At 47.9% G+C, this 25,038-nt stretch overlaps 7 protein-coding genes across 7 annotated transcripts; 4 read left to right on the top strand and 3 right to left on the bottom strand.

The window, feature by feature from the left end:
• Positions 1-1,138: 1,138 nt before the first annotated feature.
• On the top strand, positions 1,139-2,125 carry J4E79_011749 (uncharacterized protein; the record flags this gene model as incomplete). Its single annotated transcript, XM_049360577.1, has 1 exon — positions 1,139-2,125. The coding sequence occupies one exon, from the start codon at positions 1,139-1,141 to the stop codon at positions 2,123-2,125; it is 987 nt and encodes a 328-aa protein (XP_049204955.1).
• A 3,725-nt stretch (positions 2,126-5,850) lies between these two features.
• Positions 5,851-6,774, bottom strand: J4E79_011748 (uncharacterized protein; the record flags this gene model as incomplete). The annotated part of the gene is made up of 1 exon (XM_049360576.1): positions 5,851-6,774. The coding sequence occupies one exon, from the start codon at positions 6,772-6,774 to the stop codon at positions 5,851-5,853; it is 924 nt and encodes a 307-aa protein (XP_049204954.1).
• A 1,151-nt stretch (positions 6,775-7,925) lies between these two features.
• J4E79_011747 (uncharacterized protein) lies at positions 7,926-10,027 on the top strand (the record flags this gene model as incomplete). Its single annotated transcript, XM_049360575.1, has 2 exons — positions 7,926-8,076; positions 8,301-10,027. The coding sequence occupies 2 exons, from the start codon at positions 7,926-7,928 to the stop codon at positions 10,025-10,027; spliced, it is 1,878 nt and encodes a 625-aa protein (XP_049204953.1).
• Positions 10,028-10,716: 689 nt separating this feature from the next.
• J4E79_011746 (uncharacterized protein) lies at positions 10,717-12,484 on the top strand (the record flags this gene model as incomplete). Its single annotated transcript, XM_049360574.1, has 2 exons — positions 10,717-10,814; positions 10,879-12,484. The coding sequence occupies 2 exons, from the start codon at positions 10,717-10,719 to the stop codon at positions 12,482-12,484; spliced, it is 1,704 nt and encodes a 567-aa protein (XP_049204952.1).
• Positions 12,485-12,743: 259 nt separating this feature from the next.
• Positions 12,744-13,536, bottom strand: J4E79_011745 (uncharacterized protein; the record flags this gene model as incomplete). Its single annotated transcript, XM_049360573.1, has 2 exons — positions 12,744-13,411; positions 13,461-13,536. The coding sequence occupies 2 exons, from the start codon at positions 13,534-13,536 to the stop codon at positions 12,744-12,746; spliced, it is 744 nt and encodes a 247-aa protein (XP_049204951.1).
• Positions 13,537-13,817: 281 nt separating this feature from the next.
• On the top strand, positions 13,818-17,228 carry J4E79_011744 (uncharacterized protein; the record flags this gene model as incomplete). The annotated part of the gene is made up of 3 exons (XM_049360572.1): positions 13,818-13,981; positions 14,030-16,819; positions 16,880-17,228. The coding sequence occupies 3 exons, from the start codon at positions 13,818-13,820 to the stop codon at positions 17,226-17,228; spliced, it is 3,303 nt and encodes a 1,100-aa protein (XP_049204950.1).
• A 1,819-nt stretch (positions 17,229-19,047) lies between these two features.
• On the bottom strand, positions 19,048-20,193 carry J4E79_011743 (uncharacterized protein; the record flags this gene model as incomplete). The annotated part of the gene is made up of 1 exon (XM_049360571.1): positions 19,048-20,193. The coding sequence occupies one exon, from the start codon at positions 20,191-20,193 to the stop codon at positions 19,048-19,050; it is 1,146 nt and encodes a 381-aa protein (XP_049204949.1).
• Positions 20,194-25,038: the final 4,845 nt, after the last annotated feature.

Genomic DNA, 25,038 nt, shown 5'->3' with positions numbered 1-25,038 from the left:
CGTTCAAATACCAACTACGAATCAACAAACAACGTTGCGAAACAATTCACTTCATCAAGTCTGGTAGCTCAGCTGTATTGGCGTGGATCAAGGTGAGGGGTCACACATCCAGTGGTTGTTGAGCGATCCAGGGTCGCGATCCACAACACGCACCATACACATGAGTGATGTCGAGTGCTGATGAGAACATGATTGTGTGTATCGTGAGGGGTCTGATAGCGAATCGGTCTGGTGCTCGTCGACGTGTAATGCCAGTACGCATTGGCCAGAAGCCGACTTGATACAATCCCTTTCCTCCTCGCATATCTTGCATTTCGATATTCCAACTGCCTGATCTCTCCTCTTATATGCAGTTCATGTCGATGGACTGAGTGTCTCTTTTCTTTTCATTCATCGCTTCATTGACCGCCGTGCATCGCAATGGCTACAACATCGCGATGCGACGACGGCGTCCCATCGCGGCATGGTAGCAAGGTACGCAAACTCACTCATCACACCGAAACAGCCATTGACACTGCATCAGGACACTATCGTCCCCGCTGATAAGTCGAGCTCAAAAGCCGCATGGAGACGCTCACTGTCCGCCACTGTCAATCATGAAGAGCATCCGGCACTTCAACCGTGCCATGCCTACAGTACCCCCAATGCGGATAGCTACACCAGCCAGGACCGATCGTTCGCATCGTCATCTTCTACATTGTCATCGGCACCTCCCTCGCCTCCCACGTCAAAGTCTTTTTCCAGACCCAGCGTCCCTCAGCAAGCACACACAACACCCAACGGCTATCGGCTTGGGCCTGACGGCAATGAAGGGTGGAATTCTTCCTCGTCGAGTGTGCATACTGTACGGTCGCCCAGACAAAGCAGTTCTGGAGCGTCTTCTCCGAGAACGAAGCATACTATCTATGGAGGAGTTGGGGATGGGGTGCTAGTTGTGCCTGCGGTGAATGAGAAGCCAGTTAAGAATGTTGTGGTTGAGTTTATGGGGTTGAAGCTGTGTCGGGTCTGCGATGCTCTGCCTTACTGTGAGTAGCTCTGCTTTAGTAATAGTTGAACCGAGAAGAGATGCGGACCGGATCCCTCAGCCACACTTCTCGAATTGCTTGCTAACGCAAACACAGTACTCAGCACCCGCAACATGGTCGACCGCATCCAAGCCATCATCGAAGACGACTTCAAGCACGCGCCCGAATCCACCCTCTACGACCTCCACTCTATCTCAGCCGGACCACACCACCACACGTACACCGACCGCGACCGCGCCCTCATGGCCATCCTCTGCTCCCTCCGCACCCTCCCTTTTGCCCGACAGGCACAAAACAACTGGTACCCCCAAGGCCTCCCCATCAGCAAAGACAACAACCTCGTTCTCTACAACCACACCGTCGGCCTCGGCGTAAAGCAAACCGCCATCTCCCTCGACAGTTTCGTCGACCAGGCACAATCCTGGCTCTACGTCCGCAATCCAGCGAGCTTGTCTGGTGTTGACCCCTCCGCCAAGAACTCCTGGAAGAAGATTGCGGATACGCTTTCTACGGCCGGCGTGGACATCCGCAAGATCGACCTCCAGCTCTGGGAGGCGCTGACGTATAGTCTCGAAGGCGATGGTCTCACAAACGCGATCGAGGATGTCATCGAATGGTCTAAAGACGGCACACTGGATAGCCGGCACGCCGCCTGGCGCGACCACGCCATCTCAGAGACAAAAATGGTCCCCGAGTCTCTCTCCTCCGACGGCTATCCCCCCACTCCTACCACCCCCTATCCTTCTACCAACACCAATAACCACGCCTCCGGCCTCTACACCAAACGCTTCACGCACAAACACCCCCTCGGCCGCCCCCGCTCCCTCATCTCTGACGACGAAAAAGCTGAATTGCGGCGTGATCGCGCTGCTCGCCTTACCGCCGAGGCAGCAGCCAAGAAACTGGCGGAAGAAAGAAAGGAGAAGAGGGAGAAGGGGAGGGGGTGTATCACTAGGGTGAGGAGGGGTTGGAGGAAGAGGAAGAGTATGGTTTGGTTTGTGTGCTTTATTGTGGTTATATTGAGTGGGATTATGGGCGGGTTGGTTTGGGCTATGGCGAGTGGGAAGTTGGATTTTACGCCGGGTGGGGAGGGTGTGTAGGTGTGTGAGTGTGGGAGGGGATGGAGTTGGGTATGGCGTTTATGGATTGGATGGGAAGGATAGGATTACCACCGCAAGCGTTATATTCACATGGAGGTTGGGGGTATTGATAGGTGTTGAGGAGTACGGCGTTAACGGTTGGAGACTAACAAGATTACTTGTAGCAAAGAGTTGCAGAGCTCTTAGCTTAAAAAGGTTGTATTAATCTAGATTTTATAGAAGTCCTAATAAATAACTAGTAATTTCTCTCTTCTTAGATCTTTATAAGAATCTTATTATAAGCTTTTAGCTAGTCTTTAGTAGATATTTTTTATAGTTTACTTTAGTATACTAGCTCTAGTAAAGAGTTATATTCTAAAGTACTTTTTAAGAAAGCTATACACTTTTTATAAGAAGCATAAGCGTATATAAAAAAGTAGACTAGATTTTAGAGTATATATTTAGGCTTTACTAAAGTACTTATATATAAGAGTAGTATCTTCTTATAGTTCTAGTAGTTATTATAGTATTTACTTTAATTTATTAGCTAGTAATAATAAGCTAAAGAAAAAGCTTACTTTATAGTCTTTATCTATATATAGCTAAGTAAGCTAAGTAGTAAGTATAATAGTAGTAATTAGAGATCTAAAGAAAGTAGATATATTAGCTTATAGTAGTATATTTAAAATAGTATAGAATAGAATAAAAGAAGTAGTAATTAAGCTTTTTTAAGTATAAAATAAAGCTATATCTCTACTAGTAAGCGTTAGTAAAATTTATACTTAACTAATAGGTAGTAGGTTATATAATCTATATAAACTATAGAAAGGTTAAGCTTCGAGCGACTATAGCGAGTGTTATGCCTTACGTGGATTCAATGGCGTTGGGAATAGGCGGGTTAGGCGTCTGGAGTTGGTGTTGGTACTCGTGGGGGATGATAGACTAGGTCATCACTCTACTTTGGGATTGACAAGGACTCGAGATTTGGTATCAGTAACTCAATTCAAGAGATGCTATTGTATTATACTTTCTTCTCCAGAAACACATGTAAACGGCAACAGTGTTTGCGTTCCGCCACGTTCTAAGATTGTCACATACAACGCCAACAATCGTTCACTAATGCCCCATCAACTCATTAAAACCATCTCACTTCCTCCTAAATCCTCCCTACCCAACAACCCAACAACCCCTACCACACCAACCACACCAACCATGCACATGCAACGTGCACCTCATCTCCGTAGTCCCGCACTTCCGTGCTTTCCGCTCCGCTCCTCACTCCGACTCCGCTCCCTGCGCTCTTAGCACGCACACGCTATTATAATCACACACGGACCAGGTTGGTCTAGAACACGTTCGCGTGATTGAGGAGTACGTGGTTGAGGGATGGCACGGGTGGGTGGTAGAGTTTGTACCTGAAGATCGTTATCTCGCTTGATGGTGGGACTACTGGGACTACTTGGACTATCGGAAACGGTAGGATAGGATTCTAGACTCCGGAGGGAGCAAGGGAGTAGTAGATGGGTTGGTCACTGTGTGGGTATGATTGGGCGGATTGGACGGTGCCTTGCAATTAGTTTTGGTGAGGTTGTTGTCGAAGACTTCACGACCGCGGGAGATGTCCGAATGATTACTGAATGAACAGGCATTCAATTAAAGAACATGCACCGTGATGACACCTACCCGTCGAAAAGAAGAAAAACGCAACGCAACACTCCCGAGGTCTCTACCGTAATTTCCACAGCACCACCCAAACACTTCATCCCATCGCACCCATGAGATAAAGTCAGGAGTAAAAAAACGGTTCACTAGCGGTTCCCACGCTATTCTTAGCCTTAAAAAGCAATACCATCGCAATCCCGTATCTGCATCTCCCAGACCACGCGATTCACGTTCCAGAACACCACACTAAAACGGATCCTTGCAAGCCGCGTTTCGTTAGCACTCCCGCGATGAAAAATGTACGTTGCTGACTGCATCGATGCGATCGGAGCGGGACTGGTTGAGATGTGCAATTTGCCGTGTTTGCGCTTGTGAGGGTACGATGACGACGTGTATGCGAGACGGGCGGGTTGATGCTGGTTTTCTTTCGCTGCAGCTGTGCGTTCGTTCGCGCAACGCGTTCCCTAGTTGACGAATGCAGCATGGGCAACTGGGGGCTTGAGCGCCACCATCGCCGGCCGGGTGGTGAGCTCAGTAGAAATGCGCAAGGTAGTGTACTGCAGGTACGAGATGGAAAAACAAAGAAAACCCGAGTTCTACGCCGCGGCTTGCATGTCTTGCAGGCTCTGAGACGAGGACCGAAAAGACTAGGAACATGGGAGCACTTGAGGCTGGATTGCGCTAGAGTTGTAGAGACACGAACGCGATACGAACAATAACCCGTATGTTTCTACCCAAGTATCGATTGTGGAGATTGAAGCCGCGTCGGATTTACTGCTGGTTTAGACATCGAGAATACATCGTGTTGCACGAAACGCCTGGATGCAAGGCCGAAACTTCGCAGGTGCGATGCGAATATTTTCCGACGCATCTGACAGCTGTCACAATTCGCGACGCTGACTCTTGCGAAAATAAGTCCCACTGTGGCTTATTTTGAGAGATATTGCATGGGTGGGGTGTCGTAAACACAACACACAGATGCTGAATGGATGGATAGAGTGGGGTGGGAGTGTTCAGAAGATGAAACTGAAACGAAAAGAACACACGACGAGGTTTGAAAATACCCTTGCACTTGCTTCTGTTACAACGGGGGCCGTCCCCAGAGTATCACGTGCAGCCTGCCCCTCCACCTTACCATTCCATACCCACCCAGTTACCACCAAGCCAAGCCGGCACAACTTCGTATCCTGAATCTTCGGTGCTTCTCTCTCCTCCCGCCAGCCACGTTATCCTAGTTCGATTCCGAGCAGACATCGAGAGGAGAATCCGGATCTCACATCCTGTTACGGAAGTGACTCAAGATGGAGGCGCAATCTACAAATTGCCGTAGCCTACTCTCAAAGCGGGTACGCAATTTATCCTTGAGGTAAGCTTGGTGGCTGGGTTGGTCCCGGTAGATAGGCGGTGATGTCATGGTTGCTGCACATGCACACGGATATGCAAGTCAGGACCGTTGCAGTGAGGAGGCGGACGCAAAAACGAAGCATGTGTACGCACGTAATGTAGTGTTATTTCGGGATCATGGACGTTTTGCTCGTTGTGATTGCTTTGCTTTCCGAGACCCTGGCAACTAGTTGTGTGTCGCGTAGACTTGCGATGTTGGGGCCCTTGTCATGTGCGGTCGGTGGCTGTGGGCTGTCCCGCACGCACCGCCGTTCGATGTTCGATCGGCAGCCGATCCTGTCACATGGCCGAGGAGTGATGATCGCGAGGGGGATTCGGATAAGACTTGCACTTGGTTGGGAGGGTCATGGTCAAGTCAAGTCAAGTCGAGTCGAAAAGAGTGTGATGTGCAGTGTTTAATATAGTGGTATGCAAGTCAAATGTATGTAGTGTAGTGTCGGTCCGCTCATTTTCGAGAGCAGAGTAGTAGTATGTAGATTTGATGATGGTAGTTAAAGTAATAGTAAATGCAATGTAATGCGATGCTAGCGATTGTCTCGTCCAGGACAATAGAGATATGCAAATGTGGTATCATGGAAAGTGACAAATAAAACACCGAGAAATGCCATGGGAATGTAACGCCGCATCCGTTGTCTTCGTCCCACTCTGTACAGTTCGTAATCATGCGCGCCGTCAACCCATCAACTGCTGTCCTCGCTGATCGTCGCATCGCTCGCCGACGATACTGACGATTTGTTGTCTGAAGGCAAGGGTCCGAGTGTCCAGCGCCAGTCTCGCGTCCGCTTCCGTCGTCCGGCGACGGGAGTTTCGGGAGCTGAGTCGCTGTCGTCGTCTGAAGATGACGAGTCGCGCTTCTCGCCTGTGCGGGGCGACTTTGGTCTTGGTGAGCTCTCTGCGGAGGACGATGTGCTGATGAGGGAGAGCTGGAGGGGCGATATGCTGGTTTCGGAGGGGTTCTTCAGAGCCTTGAGACTTAATGACGGCTGTGATGTCGAGGCGTCGGAGTCGGTGGTGGAGGCGGTGGATGCGAGAGAGGAGAGTGTTGAGACGGAAGACTCAATGTCGGAATGTGCGAGGGTGTATCTGGTGGTGGTGATCTCCTCTTCCAGTGGTGTGCGGAAGGAGACGCGCTTCTCGGCGGGGAACATGGGCCGGCTGGAGCCCATCTTGCGTGGTATTATCGAGCGCGCGGGGCTGTTGGAGAGGATGGAGGCGAGGTTGTGGGGTTGCTTGTAGGGTATTGAGAGGGTGGCCGAGTCGTTGGAGGCCGATGTGAGGGTGGAGGAGAGGGTAGACGCTGAACTTGGCGTGGATGCGCTGGTAGAGCCGCTGGTGGTGGGCACGTCGCTCTCGATGGAGAGCTGGGGTCTTGAGGGGCGTTGTAGTGTTGGGGCAGTCGCCGGGCGCTCATAGGCGTTGGAGAAGGTGTTGCGGACGGTGGGCGAGACGGCACTGAGGGTTTCAAGACGGAGACTGGCACCTTTGCCCAGGATGCGCGGCTGCTCAGTGTTGATGGAGAGTTTGGGCCGGGGCGGGGCCTGGCGCGGGGGTATTATAGGCAGCGAGGCGGCCATGGAGGAAGTCATTGAGGTCATACCGGACATGGCAGATGATGCTGGGTGGGAGGGCTGGAGGGTGGACAGCATCATGTGGGGGGTGTCCACGGGTATGAGGCTGGTGCCGGAAGTGTGCAGATGATATTGCGAATACTTGGGGACAGGCGAGTGCTAGAGGGGCACATCGCTATTAAACACTGCCATGTCGGCTGCGGATCCACCAGGACGGTCTTAACACGAAGCGCCTGGCTGGGGCTGCTCCCAAAATACCCAGCAGCCACTAGGCTTGTCCAAAGATAGATGCAGCGTGGCAAACATAATTGGGCTACCCGCGCCCGGCGCTTGGCACCACGGGCGGCGTTTCGCACCTGGCCACACACGTCGCGCCTTCACGCGCGCTTCATCACCCGCTGCACCACCACCTGCATCTCCACACGACACGCACGCCGCTGAAACTGCTGCACAACACCGGCGCTTCTCTGCCTGCCTCTTCCATGAAGAAACTGAAACGCCAGACTGGCTCCGTCATCGTCCACTTTGTTCGTAAGCACCAGGCACAGCCTTCACGCCTTGGTCGCCCTATTCGGCCTCACCTACTAACCTTCCCTCGTATCCACAGGACTACGTACGTACTTCTTACCGCGTGCGGCCGAGTCTACGTATTTGAATGCGCAGAAGATAACGTCTACCGTGCCCCTCCCCACAGGACTGCTTCTACGCCAGCGTATTTGAACATGAAAACCCAGCATTACGACGCTTGCCACTGGCCGTGCAGCAAAAACAGATAGTCGTCACATGCAACTATGAGGCCCGCCGACGCGTACGATCCCTTGACTACCGCCGTGCCCGTGTCATCCACCCAGTCTGACTCTCTCAGGGCTTGCACAAGCTGCAGCTGATCCACGAAGCGAAGAAGGTCTGCCCAGATGTAGTCATCGTCCTGGGCGAGGATCTTACCCGCTTCCGGAATGCTTCTAAAGAACTCTATGCTTTCTTGCGATCGTTTTCCTGGAACTCTCGTTGTGAACGCCTAGGCTTTGATGAGGTTTGTCTCTCTGGTTATCTTTCCGTCCCAACCCTCGTGTCTCAGCACCGCCACCTTTGCAATCTCATTTCAGTCCCAACGCTTTCTGTTCTCTCACCGTATCGTTCATGCGAGTCATGCTAAGGCGGGCTAGGTGTTTTTAGATGTCACCGACATGATCGACTACAATGTCAGCATTCTCAACTCTAATGACCTCAGCAACGCCTTCTTTTGTCTCGACAGGAACGATCCCACTGTGGGGTTTCCTTACGATGCGACGCGGCTGAGGGGTCATCTGTACCCCAAAACGGCCTCTGAACACTTAGGTAAGCTGTACACGGCGCATACGGTGTGGCGTAGCAAAAACATCTTCTTGGAATGGACCGCGAACGGCAAGGCTGACAGCCCTTGCTGAATCCTTGCGGCTACTGAGACCAGCAACCGTGCCTATGGGACTGCCACCAACAGTCTGTGATTCGATTATGCAGGTGCCCACCGTATGCGCCATAGATGCTGTACATAGCCGAACGTTGGAACTGATCGATTGTAGGCACCACGCCCGATCTGCTACACCTCCGATTGGCTCTAGGAAGCCATCTAGCACACTACGTGCGAACTCGACTCGAGGCAGAGAAGGGCTACACGGCCACGGTTGGCATCTCTACTAACAAGCTTCTGGCAAAGCTTGTTGGCAACACATACAAGCCCAATGCTCAGACTACACTGGTCCCGCCCTATACATCTGGTGAAGACGATGAGACTATCGACAACGTGACTGCCTTCATCGATGATCACGAAGTCGGCAAGATTCCCGGCATAGGGTTCAAGATAGCACAAAAGCTCCGTACCCACCTACTGCAGCGGCCGGCAGAATTTGATGCTGGACTGGTGTATGGTGGGACTAAAGAGGCTGTTCTTGTCCGCGATGTAAGGACGCATCCTGGAATCGGTCCGGAGACGTTGGAGCGGATACTCGGTGGTCCGGGCGTACCACATGGCACCGGGACCAAAGTGTGGGGTCTACTAAACGGCTGTGACGACACAGAAGTCGGCCAAGCACGCGAAATACCGCGTCAGATCAGTATAGAAGACAGCTACATGCGCCTAGACACACTTGAAGCCGTGACCAAAGAGCTTCGCATGCTAGCGAAAAGACTGCTCGAGCGAATGCACACCGATCTCCTAGAAGAAGATGACGATGCACACGACCTATCCACGGCTCCAACTTCCGCCACCACTTCAAAGCCTATGAAGCGCTGGCTCGCTCACCCGAAAACACTCCGACTATCAACCCGACCACGGGCGCCCCAAAACCCAGATGGCACCCGCAATCGGTCCTTTGCACGCATATCCAAATCCGGACCCATGCCAACGTTTGTCTTCAGCCTAAAAGACGATAATAATAATACTGTGGATGCCGTGGTTGAGAAGCTGCTGTCCGAGACGTTGCTACCGCTGTTTCGCAAGCTGCATCCGGAGAAGAAGGGATGGAATCTTAGTCTGGTTAATGTTGCGGCGACGAATATGGCGGATGCGGCGAGGGAGAGGGGTGGCGTGGGGAGGGATATTGGGAAGATGTTTAGGAGGCAGGATGAGGTGTTGAGGCAATGGAGGGTGGATGATGAGGTGGTGAGTGAAGAACAGGTTCAAGTTGAAGCATCTTCATCACCAGATGAACCGCCCTGGTTGGCAGCAGCGCGGCAGCAACGACAAGAACACATGATGGACGAAGAACCATCTATACCTGAAGAAGAATGGGTGAGTGAACAGCAAGCTCAAGTTGAAGCGTCTCCATCACCAGACGAACCGCCCTGGTTACAATCAGCGCGACAGCAACGACGGGAATACATGATGGATGAAGAGCCATCCCTGTTCGAAGAAGATCTCGTCAGTGAACAGCAAGCTCAACTCGAAGAAGACTTCGTGAGCGACGAGCATGTTCAAGTCGAAGAAGATTTCGTCAACGAACATCAGCCTCAAATTGAAGCCTCCCCATCACCAGACGAGCCGCCCTGGTTACAATCAGCGCGGCAGCAACGCCTTGAATACATGATGGACGAGGCTTGGCCGACAGGTGAAATTATTCACAGGCAAGGTTCTGAGGATTTGCCCACTTCGTCACAGAAGATTGGTTCTCCTGTGGATGTAGAGGATGTTTGGGAGGAGGATGGAGAAGATATGACAGATGCCGATTCTTTTCGCTGTGAGGAGTGTGGTGCTGTTATGCCGAGTTTCGCTATGGGTGCGCATTGGAGGTGGCATGGTATGATGGATTAGGCTGGTGGTGTAGTTATCTTGGCTCCAAGTTATACGATCAGACTACCATTACCATGATCTCGCTTCTCTTCAGTGTCCAAGCCTTCCAAATGGCTGTTGTGTAGGCGTAGCGGGGCGGGCGGGGGAGGCTGCGGGGTCGAAATCCTCCGCAGCTTCATGGCTTTTGCCTGTCGAAACTTAGACTTTTGATTGATGGCCTCTGTCACTCTATCTCAGATAATATAATCCGACTACTATGGCTTGATGTTACTTGCGAGTGGCTGTTATGTAGGAGTAGCAGGGTGGGTGGGGGAGGCGGAGGGGAGGAGGTGGGGTGGAGGTGGAATTCATCTGCACCCCCGCTACAGATCATGTATGTCTACTTTCTCTTTGCTTCAGCATCTTCGGGACTCTAGTAATATGATCCGACTGCTATTACTTTAGGTGTTCCTGCGAATGGCTGCGATGTAGGCGTAACTTCCTCAAGAGGAAATGCCCCGCTAGGATCTCGGAGGCGGGTTCCTCGGCAGTCCGAAGCCGTTGCGCCAGTGGCTGCGACATGTGATTGACGTACATGGCAAGCCCTCTTGCAAATGCTTAACCAGAGCGCCAACCCGCGACCCAAACTCCACATTCCTACTATCATGTCTTTGGCGTAGACTTGATTGATACCCTACACACAGTCGCCCATCCCGCCCACCCCGCCCACGATGCCCGGCTCGTCGCGCTTACCCGTCAGTCTCCGCGACACTTTCAATGCGCGGAAGAGCTCCGCTAATGGCCAGCTCGTCGCCTTGAACATCGATGTGTATGCGCTCCTCCCTTCCGATAACGATAAGTGATAGAGCGGAATACTGACATGAGATATCTAGCCTGCGCAATATCATCTTTGTCCTTTTCCTCCTCCGCTGGACACGCATCACCTTCTACCAACTCAAAGGACGCGGCATCTTCGGCTCCATCAGCGATGCCTACATCAGCATTCGCCGCTACCTCTACGGCGTCTTCCTGCGACTTCCCGGCGTGCGCGACAAGGTACAGGCACAGGTGTCTGATTCGCTCCTAAAACTCGAACGCAAACTTGTTCCGAGCGGTCCCGGCGTCGAGCGCATCACCAGTTTGCCCGCCGAAGGATGGAGCGAAGAGGAGGTGCGCAAGAAGCTGGGCGAACTGGCTGATATGGAGCATACTCGGTGGGAAGATGGAAGAGTCAGCGGTGCGGTATACCACGGTGGGGAGGAGTTGATCAGACTGCAGACGGAGGCGTTTGGCAAGTTCACTGTTGCGAACCCCATCCACCCGGATGTGTTCCCTGGTGTGAGGAAGATGGAAGCCGAGATTGTGGCTATGGTGCTCTCCCTCTTCAACGCACCAGACGATGCGGCTGGTGTTACAACGTCTGGCGGCACAGAGTCTATCCTCATGGCCTGTCTCTCCGCACGCAACAAGGCGTACGCTGAGCGTGGCGTCACTCAGCCTGAGATGATCCTGCCTGAAACCGCACACACGGCCTTCCGCAAGGCTTGCGAGTACTTCAAGATAAAGATGCACCTCGTGGCATGCAAAGCACCGAGCTACAAGGTCCACCTACCCTCCGTCTCCCGTCTCATCAACCCGAACACCGTCCTCCTCGTCGGCTCTGCGCCCAACTTTCCCCACGGCATCATCGACGACATCTCCGGCCTCAGTAAACTCGCAGTCAAGAAGAAGATTCCCCTCCACGTCGACTGCTGTCTAGGTTCCTTCATCATCCCCATGCTCCCCAAAGCAGGTTTCGAATTCGAGCCCTTCGACTTCCGTCTGCCCGGTGTAACCAGCATCTCCTGCGACACGCACAAATACGGCTTCGCGCCCAAAGGAAACTCCACAGTCCTCTACCGCTCCGACGTATACCGCAAGTACCAATACTTCATCTCGCCGGACTGGTCCGGCGGCGTCTATGCATCCCCCTCCATCGCTGGCTCACGCCCCGGTGCCCTAATCGCAGGCTGCTGGGCCAGTCTCGTCAAGCAAGGCGCAAACGGCTACCTCGACGCCTGCCACAAAATCGTCGGCGGCATGAAGAAGATCGAAACCGCCATCCGCGAGAAACCTGAACTCGCGTCTGATCTCAAGATCATCGGTCGGCCCATGGTTTCTGTCGTATCTTTCCTGTCCAACACCCTCGATATCTACGACATCGCTGATGGCATGTCGGGTAAAGGCTGGCATTTAAATGCGCTCCAGAACCCGCCTGCTATTCACATTGCTGTCACGCTGCCGATTGTTGCGGTGGTGGATAAGCTTATTGAGGATCTGGTTGAGGTTACGGAGGAGGTTAGGGATGCTGAGCGGAAGAGGATTGCGGAGGGTAAGGGCGCGAAGGGCGCGGTTAAGGGGGATACGGCTGCGTTGTATGGTGTTGCGGGCAGCTTGCCGAATAAGAGTGTTGTTGTGGATTTGGCGAAGGGGTTTTTGGATACTTTGTATAAGGCGTGAGGGGAATGTTTTGATTGATGAGGCGAGAGCTGGGCTGGCGTGTTGATACCTACATACCCCATTCATTATTTGTTGTGCTTTCTTCAGGGTTGATGATGATCATACTGTCCATTGTCGATTTCAAAATTGTACAGTTCAATACATGTTCTCTTATGATACATGCTACATATTGCATTTACACTTGATAACATCGTCCACGCAGCTGAATTGGCAGACGACCTCAATTCTTCTGGTCCACAGCCTCCATCCCAACCCCCATCTACATCTCCACCCTCGGCCCATTCGCCGGCGCAGACGAACCCGCATCAGGTATCCTCCCAGCCGTCTGCTCCAGCGGCTCCTTCCTCCTCGGCCTCTTCAAATCCTCCTCCGTAACCCCATTCAACCCCACCTTCGTAATCCCCATAACCGGCGCATCCCCCTTCCTCACAAACTCATACAACCCCGGCAACTTATTCCCCGCCAGCCTAAACGCATCCTTAACAACCTGCTCGTGCAAATCCCCCTGAATCTCAAAGATGATCTTGCTCACCGCCACCCTCGCAGTCCAGCGGTCGAAACTACCTTTTCCTTTGCCCATGCGCACGTCGTTGCCGGAGGTGTACACGCCGATGTTGGCGGCGATGCGCATGTAGAGCCGGAATTTCATGCCGCGGAGACGCTTGCGGATGGTTTCTTCGGCGATGCGGAGTTGTTGCGCGGATATGCGGCGGTCGTGGTCGCGCATGCGGAGACCGTAGTCGCCCCAGACGACGGTTGTGCCGCGCATGCTGCCGCCTGTGGGGACGCGGCAGCGCCCTTTTCGTGATTTGCGTGATTCGCCGGCTTTGGGGGCGAGGTAGTTGAGAGTGGGACGGGTTGTGGAGAAGAGGCGGGTGGTATTAAGGGCGGAGGGTTGGGGTTTGGAGAGGCATGTCTGTTGGAGGACTGGGTGCTTGTTAGCAGAGCTGTCGGAGGTGGGAATTGAGCGTCATACGTGTAGGCCTTGACGCAGAGATGTTTAATCGGCCGAATTGAGCCAGTAGGCTTTGTGATATCCTTGGTGGCGGCATGGCGTTGTGATGTTGGACCTTTACCAGGCCGTTCCGTAACTTTGGTGTCGAAGTTCTGATGCCAAGACATGTCTGTGGCTGCTGTGGCGCACGCGGGGGTGTGGCGTCAATGCGCCTGCCTAATTGCCTAATGACCGCGCGAAGTCGCGTCGTGCACGTCAATGGCGCCTGTTGTCCATCAACCCACCCAAACCCCGTTTCCCCCCATTGTTTGGCTCAACACTTGTCAGCGAACGCGTCACACTGCCACAATCTGATTACACGCGTTTTTCATCGTCAAGATGCCTGCCGACATCCGCAGCTTCTTTGGCGGCGGGCCCCCGAAGGCAAGCCAGGGATCGCAGAAGAAAGATGAGCCTGCAACGAAGAAGGCCGCAACTAAGAAGAAGGGTCGCACAAGTCGTGTCGTGGAGGACTCTGACGACGATGATGAGGAAGAGGCGAAGTGAGTGTACAATTTCTGCTTGGTGACGTCAAACCTGACAGTTTACAGGCCGAAGAAAGCGACACCAAAGAAGCCGGCCGCAAAGAAGGTCAAGCGCGAACCGACGCCAGAACCCGTCCTCGAAGAGACCACCACATCCGACTTCTTTGCCAGCTCGAATAAGCCCAAGCGAACGGAGCCTGTGAAGAAGAAAGCGGCGGATGCACCTGCTGCGACACCGAAGAAGGCAGCTGCGAAGGCGAATGGGAAGGCCTCGAAAACGGCTACTCCGGCCACCAATGCTAAGGCATCTGGCCGAGCGAAGAAACCCGTTACATCCTACGCGGAGCGGAATGACGAGGACGAGTTCCCGGACGACGACCTAGAGGACGCGGACGATATCTTCGAAGCCAACATCAAGGGCAAAGGCAAGGACGACTACAAGGAAGCCTCGGACAGCGATGACGACGTACCTGTGAAGCTGCCACATCGCGGAACACCAAAGGCCCCAGCCAAGCAACAGAAAGCGATCAAGGAGGAAGACGACTTCGATCCAGAAGACGAAGATATTGATATGAAGGACATCGACGCAGAAAACGACTTTGTGGAGCCCGACGAGGATGAGCAAGCGCTGAAGAGCAAGCCAAAGAAGACATCGACTGCAGGCAAGAAGCGAAAGTCACCCATATCCGACGACGAAGAGGAAGAGGAGGAGAAGCCCAAGAAAGGACGACCGAAGAAGGCTACAACGACGACACCGAAGTCGCCAGCGAAGAAGAAGGCCAAGAAGGAAGAGGTTGAGGATAGTGCGGATATCCAGGCCATCTACGACAGCATCCCTACAGTGCGCGCGCCCACTCCACCACCCAAAGACGACAATGCCAAGTTCAACTGGCAGGCGAATGCAGGTCGTGGGGAAGCTGCACCACTCGGAGGCGGATCTAGTGAGATGCCATCAGGCTCAGAGACATGTCTTGCAGGCCTCACATTCGTCTTCACCGGAGTGCTGCAGAAGTGGGGTCGCACTGAAGCTCAAGAGCTGGTGAAACGGCACGGTGGAAAGGTCACTGGCGCTCCAAGCAAGAAGACCAACTATGTTGTGCTTGGCACAGATGCCGGCCCTAGCAAACTGCGGAAGATCCAGGAGATGGAAATCAAGACAATCGACGAGGATGGCTTGACGGTGCTTATTGAGAAGCTGACGGCGGCTGGCAACAAGGGCGACAGCAAGGCACAGGCCGAGCACGCTGAGAAGCAACGCAAGGAGGAGGAAAAGATCAAGAAGCAAGCTGCAGAGCTTGAGCAAGAGGAGAAGAAGCGTCAGAAAGAGCTGTCGGCAGCAGCGAAAGCTTCCGGTAGCAAGACAGCCTCTGGCGTCACAGCAGCTGCTCAGAGTGCAGGCCCGGCCGTAGACTCCCGTTTGTGGACTACCAAGTATGCGCCCACATCACTCAACCAGATTTGCGGCAACAAGGCGACGGTTGAGAGGATCCAGCGCTGGTTACAGATGTTTCCAAAGAACCTCAAGACTGGCTTCAAGCTGGCTGGCAAAGACGGTAGCGGAAACTTCCGTGCCATCATGCTGCATGGCCCACCCGGTATTGGCAAGACTACCGCAGCGCATCTCGTCGCCAAGCTGGAGGGATACGATATTGTGGAGAGAAACGCCAGTGACACCCGAAGTAAGAAGCTCATCGAAGACGGTCTACGTGGCGTCCTTAGCACCAACTCACTCCATGGCTACTTTGCTGGAGACGGAAAGAAGGTTGAGGCGGCCAAGAAGAAGCTCGTTTTGATCATGGATGAAGTCGACGGCATGTCTGCGGGTGACCGTGGTGGTGTCGGTGCGCTCGCAGCCGTGTGCAAGAAGACGGAGGTTCCCATGATTCTCATCTGCAACGACAGGAAGCTGCCAAAGATGAAGCCCTTCGACTACGTTACATTCGATTTGCCTTTCCGACGGCCCACTGTCGACCAAGTACGATCACGCATCATGACTATCGCATACCGAGAAGGCTTGAAGATGCCTGCGCCAGTTGTCAATGCACTCATTGAGGGCAGCCACGCCGATATCCGCCAGGTCGTTAACATGATTTCCACAGCCAAACTCGACCAAACAGCCATGGATTTCGACAAGGGCAAGACAATGTCCAAGAGCTGGGAGAAGCATGTCATCTTGAAGCCATGGGACATCACACAGAAGATTCTCGGTGGCGGCATGTTCGCCTCGAGCAGCAAAGCCACACTCAACGAGAAGATTGAGCTCTACTTCAACGACCACGAGTTCAGTCCGTTGATGCTGCAGGAGAACTACCTCGGCACGAACCCGATGCAGTCCTTGAACTACTCGGGCAAAGAGAAGAACTTGAAGAACCTCGAACTGGCGTCACTAGCAGCCGACAGTATCAGCGATGGTGATCTCGTGGATCGCATGATTCATGGCTCTCAGCAGCAGTGGAGCTTGATGCCTACACATGCGGTCTTCAGTTTCGTCAGGCCTGCAAGCTATGTTGCTGGTAGCACTGCTGGTAACCAGACGCGCTTCACGTCATGGCTAGGAAAGAACAGTTCTACAAACAAGCTGAGCCGAATGATCAAGGAGATTCAAGCTCACATGAGGTTGCGGTCGTCCGGTGACCGACATGAGGTTCGACAGCAGTACGTCCCACTTCTCTGGACGGACCTAGTTCAGAAGCTGCAGAAAGAAGGCAAAGACGCTGTCCCACAGGTCATCGAGCTGATGGACAGCTACTACCTCACCAAAGACGACTTCGACGCGATCATGGAACTGGGTGTTGGACCTATGGACCAAGAGAAGGTTAAGATTGATTCTCAAACCAAATCCACATTTACACGCCTGTAAGTCCCCCCCTTATCTCATCATCGCCCCCGTACACCACTAACGCCCCTTTTCCACAGCTACAACCAACAATCCCACCCCCTCCCCTTCATGAAAGCCTCGTCCATCGCCCAACCCAAGAAGCAAGCCAAAGAGAAACCGGATCTTGAAGAAGCGATTGACGAATCTGATGATGGCGAGGTTGAGGTGGAGGTTAAAGATGAAGAGGAGGATGTGGATTTGTCAAAGGATAAATATGTTAAGCAGCCGAAGAAGAAGGCGGCGCCGAAGAAGGGGGCGGCGGCTAAGGCGAAGGGCGGGAAGAAGAAGAAAGATGGGGATGATGAGGAGATGGAGGATGAGGAGGAGGAGGTTAAGACTAAGGGGAAGGGTAAGGCGAAGGCGGTGGCTAAGGGGAAGAAGAAGTGAAATGGTGACTGTTGGGTTGTGGACGTGGTTCCTGGGCGGAAAGACTGTGAAGGTGGACTTGTTGTTCAATATGTATGATAAAGTGTTCATTCTAGAGCTGGACAGGTTGGTTGGTAGGACGGAGTGCACAGGACTCCATGGCGTATCTACAGAGCGAGTCTAGTTAGTCCCGCGATATTTTGAAACAATACTGTCAAAATAGAAGTAACATGTATATATGCTGTCCGTCATGAAGTGTCGCGTACAATGTATACTGCCTGTTCTTTAGCGTGAAGGTCAGGTTGGGTGAAGATGCTGCGTAATTCGGACGTCAATTCGTTGCCATCCTGTGGTGCTGCGATAGCACAGGCGATGATGTAAAGCTGATGAACCACTTACGATGCCTGTGATAATCAAGACAAGAATCATGCAGATGACGGATGCTGCCAACCCTCCTGCGACGAAACCTCCAACACAAGATTCTGTCAACGGAGCTAGAACGATGAGATCTATACAATCGCCGCCGCGATGACAAGGGGTTGGGTGTGGAGTGAGGGCATGAAGACGGCGACTGGAGATGGGGTTGGAGGAGGAAATGGAGAAGGCGAGGAAGGTGTCTGTAATTTGCAGGGATGAAATGATTCGATCAGATAAGAGGGGAGAAAGATGGATGGGGCGTTGGGTTATAAGCCGTTGTTGGGTTGGAAGATACACGCAGTTGTTACAGTGAAAGGTAGTGAGGAGGGAAGATGTTGATCTTTTAATACCAGATGGTGACCTCTCTCTCTCTCTCATAAAAGCCTATCTATCATTCCCCTTTTATCCATATCCACACCCCCTCCCTGTCCGCACCCCATCCACACCCCATCCCATCCCTTGCCTCCCCATCTCTCCCCTCACTTCCCCTCCCCACTCCACCCAACCATCTCGCCCCCCACAGCCCCCTCACAATCTTCTCATAGTGTGAATGACACCGCGTATAATTGCTCCTTCCTCCCGGTTACCAGCAGATAAAATTCCAGTGCCGAGACGATGAAGGTGTTATACACGTTGTCTCCCACACTATGAGAAGACTGTGCGGGGGAGATGGTAGGTGCTAGGTGCTTGACACTGAGCTTCGTAAATTTGGAGGGGGGAGAGGGACGGAGGGAAGGTGAACTGGATACCATGCGGTAGACAGCGCGTGTCATGCCTGATGAAGACCTCGAGAACACAAACTTCCACCTCCGCCCCTCCCCCACCCCGCCGCCTCCCCTCCGCCTCCCCTCCGCCTCCCCCACCCACCCGGTGAATAGGCCCCGCGCCGGGCTTGCTGTTCTTGATATATGCGTTGGGGGTTCCAAGGTAGGTAAGTAAGTAGGTAGATAAGTGGGTAGATAAGTAGCAAGACCGATTACATGCTGATGCCTCGGCCACGGTCGAAGTCGTCGGGTAAACGCTTGTGTCTCGTGACGAGCCCTCTTTTAAAAGCCTGAGCTGGTGCTGTATCATTGCTGACGCGGAATGAATTTCAGCGTCGCTAACGATACAGCACCAGCCGAGGTTCTTAGGAGAGGGCCCGACGATGGCATGTGCTCTGCGCGGGCAGGCTTGCATGTTGTAATGCACCAAGCATGTGTTGTCCGCGCTGGGTGGCAGGGTGTTGGATGCCGCCGTAGAATCGGATGTGATGCGACCTATATCTTATGGGGCTTGGAGGCGTTATGGCGTGGCGATGTCCTTCTTCTTCCTCGGTAGTTGTAACTGGGACAATCGACAGGCCTCGGGGAAATGTTTCCGTAATTGATGTCGACATGCTCGTTAAAAACCAGGTATTCCGTTTCGCAAACCTCCTGATCTTTCATCCGAACGGCGCCAGTAGAAGCGTAGCTCCAATGCCCAACGCAACAACCATAATCCCCACTCCTCTAGCATTCACCACCGCACCCTTCGAAGGCAACGGCGCACCCTTGAGTTCCATATCCGTCGGCCTGGCCACCACATCCACAGCATCGAAATACGCATACTTGACCCTCTCACCATCCTGCAGATTCTCATTCGTAAGCACACTCGCCTCGTTCGGAAAATCCATAATCGGAACCGCAGGATAGAAACCCTTGTTCTGAATGATATACTGCGCCAGCGCATACAACGCATAGTTCTCCGCGTTGTTGGCAGCGTCGTACGACATTTGTGTGGAGAGGACGGCGAGAAGTTTCGAGCGCGTGGCGCCGTAAGCGTATTTGAGAGTTTGGAAATCGGTGGGTGTTTCGGGTTGTTCGTTGAGGACGCCGGCGAGGACAGAGGTGTTCATTGCGCCTTCCGAGACGGAGATGAGCCACTCGGATGTGGAGTTCGGGGGCGCAGGTATGGGGCGTTGGACGACGGCTGTGCCGATGGAGGCGAAGTGCATCACCATGCGTGCCCAGAGGGAGGCGCGGTTGTAGTATTCCATCAGCCGGTCTTTCTCCATTTGGTTGTCGGCTTTCTTATTAATACGATTATTGAGCGAGTCCATGCGGAAGTAGTCGGAGCAAAAGACGATGTGCGGTTCGTTGCCGATGTTGTAGGCGGCGTGGTCGCCTTCGCGCTTGTTGCCTTTGTCGCAGAGGTCCATGGGGTCGTCGCAGCGGATGTGGATGTCGGAGTTTACGGCGCCGGTTCCTCCTTCCAGGACGCCGAAGTTGGCGGCGCGCTGCAGGTTCGTGGCTATCATGTCGGTGTAGTTTGCGTTTATCGAGGGGCCGAAGAACTCTCGTGCGGGTTGGGATGTGAGGTCGAAGGGCGTGGCGGCGGCGAAGAGAATCGTCATCTCGGAGAAGCCATCGCGGATGTCTTCAATCTCGGAGAAGTCGCAGCCCTCGCCACCCGTGAGAGCTGTCGCGTAGGTAGGCCTGCCCGCGCCTTTGTCGTCGCCGATAACGCCATCGGGGGCAGCGTATGCGCGTGCTACGAGGCCAGCGAGGAGTACGGGAGGGAGGTGCAAGAGCGAGTGGAGCGTCAGCATGTCGACGAAGCTGCCGGTGACAGCTCGGTCGATCGAAATGTTAACGCGAGATGTTGGGAATTGCGGGCATGGAGGTTGTGCCGATCCTGTTCAAACACGAGGCAATGATGTACCGTTGCAGTGAACCGCGTTGGTCACGCGGGAACAGGGCGGAACGGGGAGGGCAGGCTTCAAGGATGCCGTTAGCAGAGGGCATGAGGTTCGGATGGAAAAAGTAAAGCGCATGAAGGGGCGCCGTACCCGTGCAGCCATGCGAGGCTGATCCCCAGTTTTCTGACTCTCAGACGCCGTCAGACGCTTAGACACGATATTCTGAGACAGTACCTAGGTAGTCTTCGCATGCGGCCGAGCTCTGATGTTGGCATTGATGTGGGAGTAATAATCATGGCGGTTGCCAGTCTTTCCCAGCGAGATATCTCATTTGAATCGCATCTTCATGGGCATCCATATCGTGGAATGCGCTCTTTGTGCAAGCGGGAGGTGGTGTCGCAAGTCGCTGGATGAGGCAGGTATCGGCTGGCATATGAAACGCGAAGGTGGCGCCAAGACCACGCTATCACCACTCCGCTACTCCTAGCAAAAAGATTTGCAGAGCCCTTAGCTTATTATAATTATATTAATATTTATTTAGCTTCTACTAACTATATATATAAGTTTCTTTTATTACTTAGAGAAAACTATAAATTACTCTTATAGTATTAAATTAAGCTTAATAGCTACTATTAATAACTTTTATCTATTTTCTAATATTTTTTTATCTTTAGTAATTATAAAATATACTAGTATAGTAAGTATAAGTATATAAGTAGTAGTTTTTAAGTATATACTTAAAGTATTTTAAGTATTAAAAAAGTTAATTTATACTTATATATAAATTTATAGTTAGCTAGAGTTTTAAGTAGTATAAGTAAGTAAGCTTTATTTTATTTTATATTTACTATAAAGTTTATAAAGTTTATTTTATTTAGTAGTTAGCTTTAAATAAAAATAAAGTATATTTAAGTAAAGCTTACTTATATTACGTAATAGTTATAAAATAGTAGTATAGTTTTTTTAATTTTAGCTTATAGTAGTATATATTAGTATAGTTTAAAATAGAAAGTAGTAAAGAGAATTAAGTCTTTTTAAGTATAAGTTATAGCTAGTACCTTAAGTCTAATTTAGTATTATCTTTATAGTAAAATAATATTAAAAGATATTAAAAGATATTAAAAGACTTTAAGCTAGTCTCTTTTAGAACTACTAAATAATTTTAATATTAATTTAGTATATATTACTATAGTAATATAGTTATTTTAGTATAGACTTATTCTATACTTATTTATATAACTTCTTAGTTTATACTATAATAGACTTAGGCTTTATCTAAGCCTTAGCTTAGTATATAAAGTAAGGCTTACTATAAGCTTTCTTTCTAAGAAATATAATATCTTTATTAATACTTATTATAGCTATACTTTAAGACTAGTTTATAATATTTATATTTTTTTTTCTTATATACTATACTTAAGTATTATAATAGTAGAACTTAGTATATAGAATATCTAAGAGTCTTTAGAGATCTTTCTTTTTATATTACTCTACTAGCTCTTTAAGTAGATAGTAGCTATCTATAAAATATAAGTCTAGAACTATATTATAATAGTAATATTATACTTCTAGAATAAGAAACTATATAATCTTATTATCTTAATATACTCTACGCCTAGCTTTATAATATTACTACTTATTACTATAACTATAACTTTATTAGTATCTACACTATTCTTTTCTATAGCTATAGTACTACTATCTCTAAGTTCTTCTACTACTATAGTAGTCTTTACTTTACGCTATAAAGCCTTACTTCTAAAAAAGCTATTTACTAGTAATAGAATATACTTTTATTTATAGTATATTATAATAAAATATAAATTAGATATAAACTAGAAGTTTATTAAAGATATAAAGGCCTAGTTTATTTATATTTAGTAATCTTTCTTAATTATAGTATAGCGTAAAGTTACTCTATTTTATAAGCTTAGTAAGTAAAACTATTAAAACTCTATTACTTTTCTAAAGTATCTTAAGTTCTATTATAGTAACTAGTACTTCTAGAAGTATACTTAGATATAGTTAGATTACTTATAATAAGGTAAAAAGTAGAGCTTTACTAACTTTTTTATTTACTTTAGCTAGCTTCTTATATAAGTAAGTAGGCTTAGCTAAAGTAGTAACTAAAAGCTTACTAAGCTACGCTATACGCTTAATAAGTGTATATAAATAGTTACTCTTAACTAAGATATTTAGTATTTAGACTTTAATAGCACTATCTAGAAGTATAAAGCTATTATAGTAGATATTAAAACTACTAAGATAGAAAGTTTATATTATAACTTTACACTTTTAGCGTCTTTAGCTTATAACTATAATAGTAATATCTAGATAGTAAATATAAATACTATAAAAACTTCTAGTATCTTTATAAAGTATAGTATAAATAGCGCTTATACTAACTAAATTCTTTAGAATATTTTTAACGCTAAGTATACTTTAAAAGCTTATACTTACTATAGTAAGTAAAGATATCTTTACTAAAGCTATACTAACGTAACTATACTATAAGTAGTAGAGATTAGATATACTATAATAGAAAAGAGATATAGTATTTTAGAAAACTAGTAGTCTCTAGTCTAAGTCTAGACTAGAAGTAAGTAAGTACTAACTTAGTAGAGAAGTTTATAAATAACTTTCTTACTAATAATATCTATAAGATCTAGTAGTTTATAGATAAAAGTCTATTTCTTATTCTACTACTACTAAATAGTGTTAAAGTAGTGTAGACTTTAGTAAACTTAGAGTATAAGTACTATAGCACTATTAGTAAGGTAGTAGCCTTATAGCTATAAACTAATTATATTATAATTTCTTCTTAGACTTTTTACTAGGCTATAGAGTTCTTAAAGAGAACTAATATTTCTAAACTTATAGCTATAATATATAATCTAGATAGATAAATATTATAGCTAGTAGTTTATATTATTCTAAAGCTTATCTATAATATTATTTTAGAAAAACTATAGATATACTATAAAGATATTATTCTTAATATACTCTAAAGTAAACTTTATATTAGAGTAGTAGAAGGTATAATTATAAAAGAAACTACTATATATCTATTTCTTCTAGAGCTTAGATCTATAGTAGTATCTATAGTATTTATGTTTATATAGAATATAGAGAATAATAGAAATATAGTATAGATATTATAGATAATAAACTTTTATAAACTTACTCTTACTATTAATATACTATACTTTATTATATCTACTTCTACGCTATTTAAGAAGCTTATTATAATAAAGCTTTCTAGTAAGCTAGTAGACTTTTAGAACTTTTTTAATAAATCTAAAGTTTTAGAGTTACTTTTTTATAGAGATACTATAAACTATTATATTAAGTTAGCTAGATAGTCTAATAAGAGCTTACTTATACTCTTTTAGAGCTCTTTTTACTTTATATTATATAATTAACTATTAGAGCTATAGTAGTAGCTTATAGAACTTATAGATAAGAGTTAGATTTATACTAGCTTTTCTACTATAAATATACTTATACTTCTAGTTAAGAAGGTATTAGATAAGTAGTACTTCTACGTAGATTACTACTTATTAAATAAGATTACTTAGTCTAACTACTATTTATTTCTACTAATTAAGAAAACTCTATATATAATATTATAAGCGTAGTAGTTTATAAAAGTTAATATATAAGCTATATTCTATAAGCTTTATATAGCTAAAAAGAATAAGTATCTAATAGTATAAGAGTCTTACAAAGATTAGATAATTAAAATATATAGAGATAATAAAGTTATTATAGTAGAGAGCTTTAGAAGAAGCTATTAGAGGTAATATATATTATAGAGGCGTTAGCCTAACGTTAGACTAATAGAGACCTAGGCCTAGAACTATTATAAATAGTATTTTATATCTATTTTAGTTTCTTTAAGTAGCTTATCTATCTATTTAGACTAACTAGTGCTTCTACTATCTTTTAATAATATATTAATAGTACGCTCTCTAAGACTTTAAAGTAATACTTAACTATATATTTAGATAATATACTAATATTTATAGATAGATTATATACTAATTATATAGTAAAGATACACTAAGTACTTTTACTACTTTAAGCTACTAGTCTAAATTTAGATCTAGAGAAAAGCGTATTTATAATAAAGAAAGTATACTATCTTAGCTATATAGTTTAGATAGAGAAAGTAATCTATCTAGACTTTAATAAACTAAAAGTAGTCTAGAATTAGAAGCTTCTACGCACTATAATAGATATTTAGAGTTTTCTAGAGTTTATAAATTTTTACTAAAACTTTATTAAAAAATTTTCTAAGATAGTAGTACTTTTATATTATCTTACTAGTTAAAATATTTTATTTAAGTAGAGTTCTACTAAGTATAAGATATTTAAGCGCTTTAAGATATACTTTATTATAAAGCTAATATTAGTTTAGTAGAACTTATTCTAAAATACTATTATTAAATATAACTACTTAAGAGTAGCTTTTAGTAGATACCTATTATAGTATATTAATAGTATTTTTTACTCTATAGCGTACTACTCTACTACTTTAATAGTAGAGTAGTAGAACTATACTATTTATAATAAGAAGCTTTTTATAGTAGTATAGTATTTAAAAGTCTAGAGTAGTAAGCTATAAAGTATTTTCTATCTATTTACTATATTTATAAACTATAAGAACTTAAAGTACTTTATAAACTTATATAAACTTAGTAAGTACTAAAGTAGATAAATAGAGTTACTATTTTAGTTCTACTATAGTCTTAA

Source organism: Alternaria viburni, assembly GCF_023758015.1.
Source record: "Alternaria viburni strain BMP 2772 chromosome Unknown scaffold_48, whole genome shotgun sequence".
NCBI lineage: Eukaryota > Fungi > Ascomycota > Dothideomycetes > Pleosporales > Pleosporaceae > Alternaria > Alternaria viburni.
Note: the sequence above shows the minus strand (reverse complement) of the source record. Positions and strands in the feature narration are given on the sequence as shown.